The 12,342-nt window shown below is 41.3% G+C and overlaps 1 protein-coding gene across 2 annotated transcripts in view; it reads right to left on the bottom strand.

Moving 5' to 3' along the window:
• The window catches only part of GRIA2 (glutamate ionotropic receptor AMPA type subunit 2), a 163,050-nt gene extending 151,459 nt beyond the window's left edge, over positions 1 to 11,591 (bottom strand). For both annotated transcript variants that reach the window (XM_059923865.1, XM_059923866.1), the window contains exons 1-2: positions 11,465 to 11,591; positions 10,771 to 10,911 (exon numbers count right to left, since the gene is read on the bottom strand). In XM_059923865.1, the coding sequence (XP_059779848.1) occupies positions 10,771 to 10,911; positions 11,465 to 11,552 (229 nt within the window). In that variant the 5' untranslated portion in view covers positions 11,553 to 11,591. The remainder of the gene's footprint in view (positions 1 to 10,770; positions 10,912 to 11,464) is intronic.
• Between the last annotated feature and the right edge of the window lie 751 nt (positions 11,592 to 12,342).

Here is a 12,342-nt window from a genome sequence, read left to right as displayed (position 1 = left end):
AGCTTGCGTTCTCTCATCTGCTTTTCATTTAAAGAAATATAATTTAATTAATTAGGTGAATTAAACCATGAGGAGTCTATAATGTGCACAGTTAGACAATGTGTGTAGCTATCTTAATTATGTGCTTGAAAGCCCCACCGGGGATGAAGAGCCCAAACTGTTCAACATCCTCCTGGAAGTGACATGCGACACGGTGATACTGCTTGAGTTTCAGCATCTCGGGTTTTAAAAGCCATTCTCCTATTTTAGTGTGCTAAACATATCTTTAAGGGGCTTATGCGGTTTGTTTTGTTAGTCTCTTCTTTGTCACCTAGCAGTCCTGCCCTGGTATACAAACAGCAGGAAAAGATTCCAGCAAGAAACTAGAAATGCATTTTTCTCTGTCCCCAACAAGTGCTTATCAAAACCATCCAAAGATCTCAACACAGAAAGTGATAACAAGCCCACTAACTTCCATGCACTTAGATGTGACAAACACAGTCTTTTACGCCTATTCTCCGTCTTCAAAATAATCCTATAATGTATGATTCCCTTTTACAAAGGTGGAAACGGAGACTTAGCTGCGCTAAACAACTTGTTTGATGTCACACATCTAACAGTAGGACCAGAATTCCGTTCCAAGTTCAGACTCAACTAATGCTCTTCTGTGTCCCAGAACACCATGGCTGCAAACTGCAAAGGATCAACGTCTTTTATTTTTGTAGACAAAACGCTTGCGCATTTATCATTAAGATGACAATTCTTGACTTGTCTGTGTTCTGAGAGATAAAAAAAAAAACTGAAACGCTACTGTTCCTTGATATTCCCTCTGAATTGTTGCCTCTGTTCCTAAAATTTCCTCTCCAGATGGAAATAATAACACTGTAAACTAGTAAAAACTTAAAAACTGATAAAACAAATAAAGCTACAAACTGTGAAAGTGCTCAGGAATTACAAAGCTCAATATCTCCATTTCATACACAAACTGAAAATGAGATTGAAATCTTTCAATTCCTCCCAAGCACAAGATAAGATACGAATAAAGAAGAAACTCATGCCCTAAGTTGAAGTGTATCTCTCTAGAAAAACTAGCAAACACACACTTTCCCTACCACGGCTGGAGATCGGCACTTCCAGAACTTTCCTTGCCAAATTCTTGCGAGGAGGAGAGACTTTTTTAAGGGAAGTCCTCCTCCCATTCTAGAATCCAGGAGCTACTTCTGTGGTAGCTGGATTATTGAAAACAGGCAGTCCTTTTCAATATCTGCAATTCACAATAAACAGCTTACACGGAACCTTCGAGGAATATGTTTAAAATGTTCCAAATTAATGCCACTAAAATGTAGATGACAATACTCCCCAATATATGGACTAAGCTGATCCCCCTACACCTTACAATCTTTATTCTTCAGATTGAAACTACTCATTGTGTTCTGCGTTTCAGTCCCAAATTGCGCTTCAGTAATTTTTTGCGTGACTAACTTCAATGACAAAAAACCCTATATATCATTCAAGAATTATCATTACTTTTGTTAAATATTCTTGAAAGACATGCTAACATATTTTAAAATATATCTAGGATTGTTAGGACCATTATCTAGATGTTAAAAAAAGGAGAATAAATCACCACCAGATAAAACTAAAAGACAAATTTTTCTGTGTTCTGCTGATAAGCCCTATTAGCATTTATCAGTTGTTGAGTTGCTAAAACATCTCAGGAACCCCAAGCAGGAGGTAAAGTTTATTATGACTCTCATAAATTCAAACCCTAGTAGTATGTTCCACATTACATATTTTTAGCTACAACGTTTTCTGAAACTTTTCGGTCAATGTTTTACCTCATAATTAACAAGAACGACTTTTTTACCAGCCTAGAAAAATAAATTGCCTGAAAGTGGTGTTTTTGCCTATGAGGGATCCAGAACGTTTCTTTTCTTTCTTTTCTCCCTCTGGAAGTAGTTAATAGTATCTATCAAATTCTATCTATCAAAAGTAATATTATGATAAGAATTCACTGTTTTATAGTAGCTCAATGTTAGTGTAGAAGTCTGACTGCAGACATGCAAACTAAGCAAACACCAGGTCAACGAGAAGCTTAAACAGAAAGAGAGAGAAAAGGAAAAAATTCCCAGTTCCAAATTCCAACTCCTTTGCCTAGTACACCAAGTTACACTGCCTCTTGGAATTGTTCCTGTTTGTCCACGGTCCCCTTCTGACACATTAAGAAATCTTGCAATTTCAATCTACAACAAAGGAATTTTTTTTTCCTTTTGGCGTGAAAATAATTATTTCAAAATGCTCATTCTATCCTTTTATTCTTGCATAAACAATAAAAAAATACATAATCACATATTGCTGACATTCTTACTGCAGTGGACCCAATACTTATGCAAGGGAAATTGTAGAATACTAATTCTGAAAGAGTATTTTAATGCAAAGTCTTAGCATCAGCTGCAAAAGGTTTAGGGGTTGAGAAAACCTTTTTTTATATGAAATTATATAACATGAGCTTCAATTAATTTTATGCTGAAGTTAGAAATGATTGACCAAGGCCATATTATGTTGTAGCGATGAAGAATTAGGTAACACTTCTCTGTTTTCATAATAAGCATAGATACACTCAGTTTATATAAACATATTTCTATCATTTCAATCAGTATCACTGGGTTTTTATAAAGATTAGATGAAAAATATTTGCATTGAAGGGACACCTTCTGAGGTACCGAAATTTGATCAGAGTACAAGTATCAGAGCAGCATAAAGTGAATACCATAGTATTTATAGTTTGAAATTAACTTTACACAAAGGGTAAATAGCTCAGTAGAAATATGATGCCCTGTTCAGAGGACTGTAGACAAACTAGAATTCAGGTATTTCTCAATTCAATTCAGTTTGTGCTCATATTGTACATACTAAAATAAAATCAGGAAAAAATGTAGATATTAACATAACTAAAACTATAAAGTAAAATTCTGAATAACAATTTAAATAGTAAAACTGTGACGGGTATATGTCATTTCTTTAAGAAATGTTGAGATGAAAAGTAAAACAATCTAAGAAACTATCTCCTCATAAATCCCCTCCTATAATGAACCCTTATCTCCCAAACCTACTTGTTCTATTCAGTTGAAGACTCTTATAATTGTCAAGGTTCTACATTTTAAAACTGTCTTTAACCTTAAGGTACACATTAGTACTGAGCATTTTGGATGATTTTTTGCAATATTATGTTAATTAACATATGAAAAATAAAACTATAATTACAAGTTGTATTTTATTTTTGCTGAAGCAAACTATCAACAGGATAAAAATAGCTAAATTACTGGAAAACAAATTCTAAGGATAAACTGCCAATACAAAAAAGAAAAAAAAGGCATGCATATAAAAGAATCACACCCATTAGTGCAAATATTAAAGCAACTGGTCTGTAAGAAACTGTGTCTATAAATTTCTCATTCTCAAATATCTCTAAAAAATATATATTTTTGTAATTCGGTGCTTTGTAAAAATTTTCCTATGGTTACCAAGGGGGAATGGGGGTAGGGAGGAATAAATTGGGAGATTGGCATTGACATATACACACTACTATATATGAAACAGATAACTAATAAGGACCTACTGTATAGCACAGGGAACTCTACTCAATACTCTGTAATGAGTTATATGGGAAAAGAATTTTAAAAAGAGTGGATACATGTATATGTATAACTGATTCACTTTGTTGTACAGCAGAAACTAACAACACTGTAAATCAACTATACTCCAGTAAAAATTAATTAAAAATAAAATAAAATAAATATTGGAGTTTTTCTTTTTAATTTAAATAAAAAATGAAAGAATTCACAGAAAACTGTGGTATATGATATCCTGGGGATGGGGGGTTGTGGGGAGATAAGACAATTTTGTGGCTATTCAAGGTATATGAACAGTCACTTTTTGTGGACAGTCCAAAACAAAAATGGAAGCCGGGCCCACCCATAGTCCTCAGGGCCCTGAGAAAGGACCCCTGTATTCTAACCACTGCAACACGGCTTCTGCATCACCCCAACAGCATTTATTTCAGCAAAGCATTTTAACATAGAGCAATGTAGCTTTAGGGATAAATATAATAACTTTGAACATACCTAAGTTGTAGATGAAAATGAAAAATATATCACACCTCTATCTAAATAGGATCGGAGGCAGATTTTACCAAATAAATTGTTTCTTCTGAAATCCAAAAGTAGCGTAAGAGCAAAATTCTGACTTTAACAAGTATAATTCTATAACAAGACATTCTGCTATATGCAGTCTGTGTAATAGATAAAAAGTCGTGAAGGATACAAAGCCAGCAGTGGCATGACCCTGCCTTTAAGAAAGGCATGTTTTCATTCTCCACGTTAATTTTTAAATGTCTTCATTCTATAAATTAACATTATCAAAAATGACAAAATACTTTGAACTGAATAGTAACCAAAAATAATAGGTATTAGACTACTAATGGACACCTCTGTAAGAATCACATTCATTTTTCTCCCAAATTAGTGAAACCTGCTTTGAGAAACCTTTTAGTTTTAGAAAATTTTTAAATCATGGGTGATTTTGAGATTCGAAAAAAAATCGTGGGTAACCTTGAATTCAACAACTAATTTTCCTATTGTATTGACGAGGCATAGTTACTTAAGACATTTGGCAATGAGTTATTCAGAATATTAGAGAAAACCTCAGAAAATTTGAATGAAAATTGCTGGAATAAAAGAGCTAGGATTTTAATCATGTCTGGGGAATCTTCAGTAGAATTCAGTTAAAGAAGAAAAATATAATTTACCCAGTGGCCACTAACATCCCAATAAAATGTTTAAATCTAATACAAGATTTTAGCTCTGTGGAGTATATCCTCTGCTTACCTTAAAAAAAAAAATCTATTTCAATTTAAGTTTATTTCCTGTAATAGCATCTGCTCTGCAGATTAAGCACTTTCACTGACTTTTTTTAAAAGGGAGGAGAAGGAGGAGAACAGAGGAAGAGGAGGGAAAACAGCCCACGCTCTTTGAAAAGTCAACCATAAGGCAACACCTGATGGAATAACCAGGAAACAACTGGTCCTCTACAGCCTTCCTTAACATTGTAAGGACTCCAGAACATCTGAAAGTGTAAGTGTTTTTGGAAGAGATTCCGAGAGTATCTGGGCTCTGGCATGAATCAGCATTTTATGGTCCTAATGTCAAGGTGCAATGACCCCATCACTTTAAAGGCTTGACATGAAAGGGAAACCTCTTGAGTCAGCAGGTTGAAGTCTGCAAGACCTCAAAAAGGAATAGCACAGGAATAAATCCCTGTTACTATGAAGCTTCTATAGCTTCATACAGTAATTTTTATTTAAATACTCAGTTTCTCACATCCTAAATAGAATATTTCAACCAAAGCCATTCTTTGATTTCTGTTTGGTATAATGTCTTTTCTTGAAATTCTCTTGTGATATACATGGAGTAAAAAAGCTTAACTACAAAAAATCCAATTATAAATTAATCATTCTCACGTATTAAAATCTACTTCATTCTTTGTAACTTCCAAAAAATCCAATGATAAATTAATTATTCTCACGTATTAAAAGCTACTTCATTCTTTGTAACTTCCAATTGCTTATAATCGAAGATTTACACCCCAGGTTGTAAGGTATTGTGTTCTGGTACATTTGTCCCCAGTTTTCTTCACACCACAAATTCTCATAATTACTTAAGAGCATCCAAGTTGATTCTGGTTTTATGAAATTTTTGCATACATTAAAGTGGGTAACTCCAGGCTCTCGTAATTACCTCGACAAAATGACAAAACATGATAGCCCAGCCAATCTATAATTACTCACAATCTATAATTATAATATAACTATACATACACACACACACAAATTCATGCAAAGTGTAATAAAGGTTTAGCAAGCACCAATTAATGTGAACACAGATACACAATCTCAATAATTCATGACTAAAATTAAATGATAAGAAATATACCTTAAAATAATATCTGAAGGACCTACTGGATAGCACAGGGAACTCTACTCAATATTTTGCAGTAATCTATAAAGGAAAACTTAATATATATATATATATATCTGAATCGCTTTGCTGTACACCTGAAACTAACATGACATTGTAAATCAACTCTACTCCCATAAAATAAGTAAACAAGTAAGATCTGAAGAGTCAAGGTTAAAAAGCCTTGATTCTTTCTCCAAGGAAAAAGTATACTTTTAGAATTCTCTCTTGTCCAAGAGCATTTATAATCAATGACGTTCCTGAATTTCTTTCCAAATCAAATTCACAAGATTGAAGATAATCTATTTTAAAAATAAAATCGAAGGCACTCTTTTTAAAAGGCATTCGGAGTTATTTTTCAAACACATCATTTTAAGTGAGTTTTTCCAAAATAGATGCCATTTACACATATTTCTTCCATCTCTCTAAATGAATGGGTTTACGTTGCTTTAAAAGGCAGTGTGCGCAGCAGTTTTACAAAAGAACAGTATTTCTCCAACATCTCCATCTGCTGGCTTAGAGGAAAAGTAGATTTTATCTGCTGTTTCTTGAAATTTAATTATTTTCATAATTTATTGTTATGAAATTGAAATATGAAACTATTAAATTAATTTTAAATAGCTTAATAGCTATTTGTCGAAGTCTTTCAGTAAAAAATAGGAAAGATTTTGAAGAGGACATTTACTATCTAATATTTTTAATTCCAAAGCTCTATGTGATCAAATACTCATATTCATAGCCCTTTTAGACAGTTTTATTTTGTTTAAAATAAAACAAATTTACTAAAACAAAGTTTTAGTAAATAGTACATTAAATTTTATTAAAACTTTTTAGAATGCAAACATATGTAGTATTCGCCTAAAACCTGCTGTTGATCTTGTTAACCTATACACAATATGTGGTGTATACACATATGCCAATATCACATTTATTATTTTCACAAAAATGTTGAGTTACTGTAATAAATTGCTTTTGTAGAAAAACTACTAGACTATCTCCACCTCCTCAGACTAAACTTCTTAGACAAGACCCAGCAGACAGTGCACAGGAAAGGCGTCCAGGCCAAAAAGGATTTGAAAACTATTTGAAAGAGCATTGAGGGGAAAGGTTAGGAAAAAATGAATTACTATAGGAACAGCATTCATTTATTCTCTGACATCTAGAAGACACTCAGCAGATACTGAAGGGGGCAGAGGGGAAGGAAGGAAGGAAAGAATTCTTGAGGCCCATTATTGATTCAACTGTTGAACATCAGATGCTAATTTATTTATTCTTCTGATTTCATGGATTTTCTCATATTGAAGTCTTATGTTTGAGCAACCTTCAGGGAGAAAAAAAAACTCACCTTAGTAGGCTCTCTAGCTAATAAGAAAGAAGGAGGAAAGGAAGTGGGGAGGGAGGAGAAAATAAAAGGAGAAAGTAAGCAATTGGAAATCTGTCTTTATTTCCTCAGGTACCCATGGAAACAAATGGGAACAAGTAGGTCCTTCCATTATTCCCACTGTGACTGTGAAAGAGGGAGTGGGAGGGAGTTCAGAGCCTGCACAGGCACTTACTCAGTTCAGAATATAATGACTTCATTTCGTTTGCATAACTTTAACCCATTCCATGGATCCTGCTGGACCCTGAAAGCCCCATCGGCCTCAGCAGTTCCAAAGAAGTCCCTCCATCTCAGGAATACAACTAAATTAGCAGACTAATATCTTTTCTATTTTGAAATTATACTATTAAGGTTTACAACTCTGCTTTCTTAATATATTAAATGTATACGTTACATTTAGGGTTAAATTTACCCTATGGGATTTTTATGGTTTAACTCGGAGGAAGGACAAGCTACTTTATGAACACTGATTGATGATACACATTTTAATACTGGAGTTAAGAAGCAGAATTCCTTAGATTTCTGGAGGAAATGGAAGAAAGTCGGTTGGGTTTCTATCAACATATTTGACACTGCTGCTTCCACTTCATATAGGAAAGAATCATGGAGTCCCCTTGACTGAGAAGACAAGGAAACAAAGGCTAAGAACAAAAAGCCTTGAGCACGATTTAAGTGATCAAGACTCATCTTAATAAATTTGATATTAGAGATCTCCATTCATTTCTTGACTGCTAACTTTGTGAGTGTAGTTTATACAAGCATCTCTCTCTCTCTCTCTCTCTCTCTCTGAAAAGAGGTAAACTAATTTTACATTTTCTATTGCTCTTGGGGGAAAAAAAAAAAAAGGATACAAACACTTCATTTCATTTTGCAAAGTCTAGATTGTAAAATTCCCAAAGGAATGAAGAAATTGAGTGCCTGGTCGACGAGTTAATGTCAGCTCCAGAAAATTCTATTCAATGAGTCTCTCTTCTGTACCAGGGCCTCAACTAGTTCTGCTCAGCAATCAGTAAGACTACTTATAACACGGGAGTTGCAGAGAACATGGCTCTGAATTCCCGGGTCGGAAACTTGAAAATGCATTCGGTTCCTCACCATAATCTGTTTTAGTGTCCTAGAATAATCCATGGAGGAGAAAATTTGGGACCTGGAGACATGTAACTTTTTACTTTAGCTCCATTTTCTAAGAAAAACAACAACAAAAAAATCTGTGCAAAATGAAGATCTGATTTTCACATTTTCTCAGAACTGTGGTCAAGCGAATTAAATTGTGTGGTTTTTTTTTTAAATGAAATCTATCTCTTATTACATGGATGTACTCATTCTGTGGAAATGTATGGATTTATATATGTGTTTAATATATGTACAGTTTCTGCCTGCATATCTCATTTCAATAAAATTTATATTAAATAAATCTATCCAAAAATATTGACACTGAGGACCTAAACTAGTCACCTAAGCTTACCTAACCATTATTTTTAGTCTTTACCAAGGCCCAGCACAGTCATTCAGCATTTGCAATGAAGACATATTCATTGCTTTCAGGAGACCTATCTCCTGTGCTCTCAGCCAGGCCCTGGCATGATTTTCACCAATGAGTGAACTTCTCTGTCATCGACCATTTTCAAATTCTTTTCACCTTGTTTAAAAAATCTAGATCCTTCCAATAATCATCTTGCCTTAGGTTCATTACTTTCCACAGCATTTTCACACTAGTATACAATTACATACAGTCAGATACTTAGCACCATTGTGTGTCAAACTCACAATCCAGGAAAAAAAAAAACCGGAAACCTGATATCAAATAAAATGAATAATTATAAAATAATTTACTTGATAGGTAAACAGGTCAAGCGTAAAAGCCTTCAAAAATTAAACTACAGCCGGTTTCTTTGTATACATACATATATATATATACATTTTCCAAGATATATATTATTATATTCTTCTATGGAGTTTTTTTTTAAACTGCAAATCCACTTAAGCCTCCCTCTCTCTCTCTCTCTCTCTCTCTCTCTCTCTCTCTCTCTCTCCGCCCCACCATGCCCACTTCCTTTTCTCACTTAGAACCAACATGTGAAGAAAACACACAACACTGAAACCTTCTTAAACAGGTTTTCATGAACAGTTGACTTCCAAGCATAGCACGACCATGATGACGACCCCTGCTCTATGGGTCAAAGCCAGTGGTTTCGTTCCTTCATTCATTCGGTGCATGGGAGCTCCAAACCTAGCGGAGGCTGTTTCGGACACCACAGTCAAGCTAACCCCTGGGCTCTACGATGAAGGCTTATCACGGAGCGGCGGGACGGCCACCAGCTGCCTGTCTACCGTGGGGACGCCGCGGCCGGGCTTCCTCTGCGGTCATGTCCCGCTGGCTCCTCTGCAGGTAGCCAGCGTGGGAGGGGGGGGCCATCTGCAAGTCCCCCCGCGGAACTGTCAACTGTGCAATGAACACTGAGGGCGTCAAGTCCGGAAAGAGTCGCCGCCACCCAGCCGGCAGGAAAGGATGCCAGCCGCTGGCAGAGGGCAGGGGGTCCGGGGCGGCCGCGCCTGGACCCGGGCCCGCCGGCCCTCCCACGGAACCGCGCGGGGACTTAATGGCTTGGGTCCCACACCCTGAGGCCTGGACGGAGCTCCGCGGCCGGTCCCCGGACACCGCGCGCCGCGCCGGGAATAGCAGGACGGCTGCGGAGGCTAAAATGGCTGGTCGGCGGCTTCGCCAGCTTCCCAACGCGGCGCATCGCGCCGCTTTCGGGTCCTCCTCCTCCCGCTGCCTCGGCGGGAGCCCCGCGACCTGCGAACAAGCGCCCCGGCCGGCGAGGGCCCGCGGCGCCCCGGGGCCGCGATCCCCGGCCTGCGTCAGCCGCGCCGCGCCCCTCGGGGGGCCTCGGGTGCCGAGCGCACTGCGGGGCCGCTGTGACAACGTGTCCCGTCTCGGAGGAGCATACAGGCTCACGGGGTCCGCACGGGGACCCCGAGCGGCGCCGGCGGATTCCAGCCCGGGGCCGTGGCGTCCACCAAGCAGCCCGACGGCGCGCCCCGAGGCACCGCGTGCCCGCGGGGCGCAGGGGTGGAGGGCTCGCCTCGAAGACTCCAGCTACGCCGGGAGCCCCGCACCCAAGGACGCCCCCTCACCTCCGACACCCACCCCACCCGAGCCCCAGGGCGCACACTCTCCGCCGCCTTTCGCCGGCTCTTCACCGCCCCCCAGGCCCCAGCCAGCGGGGGTCCCCGCGATCGCCGACACCTTCCCCCGACGCTGCCACACGCACGCGCGCGTGCAGTCACTGCGCCCCGACACGGACACGCAGGAACACACACACACTCACACACACACACCAGCCCGCTCTCCGCGTGCGGCCCCCCGAAAGGGCATGAATATTCCTTACTCACAAGCATTGGTGACTGCGAAGCTGTTGGCTACCTCCAAATTGTCGATGTGGGGTGTCAGTCTGAACTCCGAAGTGGAGAACTGAACCATCCCTACCCGAAATGCACTGTATTCCTGATCGGCGCCCCTGGGAAACAGCCCCCCTGCAAAGAACAAACACCAAGCGGGAGGACAGTGTCAGCGCCCGGCGGAAAGCAGGGGAGCCCGCTAGCGCCCGACTGCCCCGCAGCCCCTCGTCCACACTAGCGGGCCGAATAAACACATCCACGGACCCGGGAGCCGGTGTGTGTGCGCGTGTGCGTGTGCGGGGGGCGGCAGCATCCTAGGCCGAGGGTCAAGGCACAGGGGGGCCCGAGGGCAAGGTGGGTGGCCAGAAACGTCCTCCCTTCCTAGTGATCACAAGCTGAGCATTCAGACCCCTAGAGAAGCTGAACAAACGGGAAGATGCTGTGACGGCAGAAGGAATAAAAATCTGGGGGTCATTAATGAGAAGCCCTTTCCGTCTCTTGTATCAGAGGCATAGTCTTCTGCCTTTGCCTCATCCTAAGAAAAACATATATATTCCAGGCAGTTTAAACCTGGAATGCAGTCAAGGTATGACATAAGTCTACATGACATGAATTAATTTGTCCACCGTGAACAAAGATTACCACCAAATTATGCACAATTCAAAAGCAGAGCACAAAGGGTACCTACCTATCTGTATGCTGTTAGAAGAGACACCAAAAATCAGTCCCCACAAAACAGGAGAAAGGAGGACAGATATATGCATAATCTTTTGCATTTCCAAGAAAAGTAGAGCATCCACAAAATACCCTTTCTTTTTTTTCCCCCCCTTTTCCTCCTCTTCCTTCTTTGGCCGTTCTCCTCGGCAAATTAGATCCTCTGCATTTTGAGACAGCGATGTAGCACCGAGCTGCCAGAATCCCGAAGTGGCGGCAGAGGAAGCCCTGTCTCCCAGGTCCTGCGGATGGCTGCCGCCCTGCGCCCGGTCCCCGCTCGCGAAGCCCCGAGACTGGCTGGATGCAGCTTCCAGCAGGCTGCCGCTGTGGTCCCAGCGCCTCGGCACACTCAGCACGCGCCCATGCACTCACACACGCACCCTCGCGCGCTTCTCCCCCTCCCCGCTCTCACACGCGCGCGCGCACACACACACGCACACACACACACACACACACACAGACGCACGCACGCACGCGAGGCCAAGAGACGGGCCCGGCGCGCGTGCGCGAGTCGTGGGGGGCGGGCGGCCGGCCGGGGCGCTCCTCCCCCTGCGCGCCCCGCGCGCCCCGGCGTCGCGCGCTCGGAGCTGGGAGCGCGGCTCGGAGCTGGGCCGCCGCGGCCCCCGGGCGAGACCTCGGGTCTCGCGAGCTGTCGCGCCCACCGGCGCTCGCCTTTCAGCACCGCGGACAGCGCCCCCGCTCCCGCCCGCGCGGCGCGGCGCTACCTTTGTGCCGCCGCGGCAGCTGCGGCGCCGGGAGCTGCTCCAGCCCGGGGCGAACGCGGCCAAGCCCGTTTCCGGCTGCCGTGCGAAGCCGAGTGGCTCCGTGCTGCTGGCGGCGAAGCGTTCTCTC

This window comes from Balaenoptera ricei, chromosome 5 (genome assembly GCF_028023285.1).
Source record: "Balaenoptera ricei isolate mBalRic1 chromosome 5, mBalRic1.hap2, whole genome shotgun sequence".
Taxonomy (NCBI): Eukaryota; Metazoa; Chordata; class Mammalia; order Artiodactyla; family Balaenopteridae; genus Balaenoptera; species Balaenoptera ricei.
The sequence above is the reverse complement of the archived record's forward strand: the minus strand, read 5'-3'. Positions and strand labels throughout refer to the sequence as shown.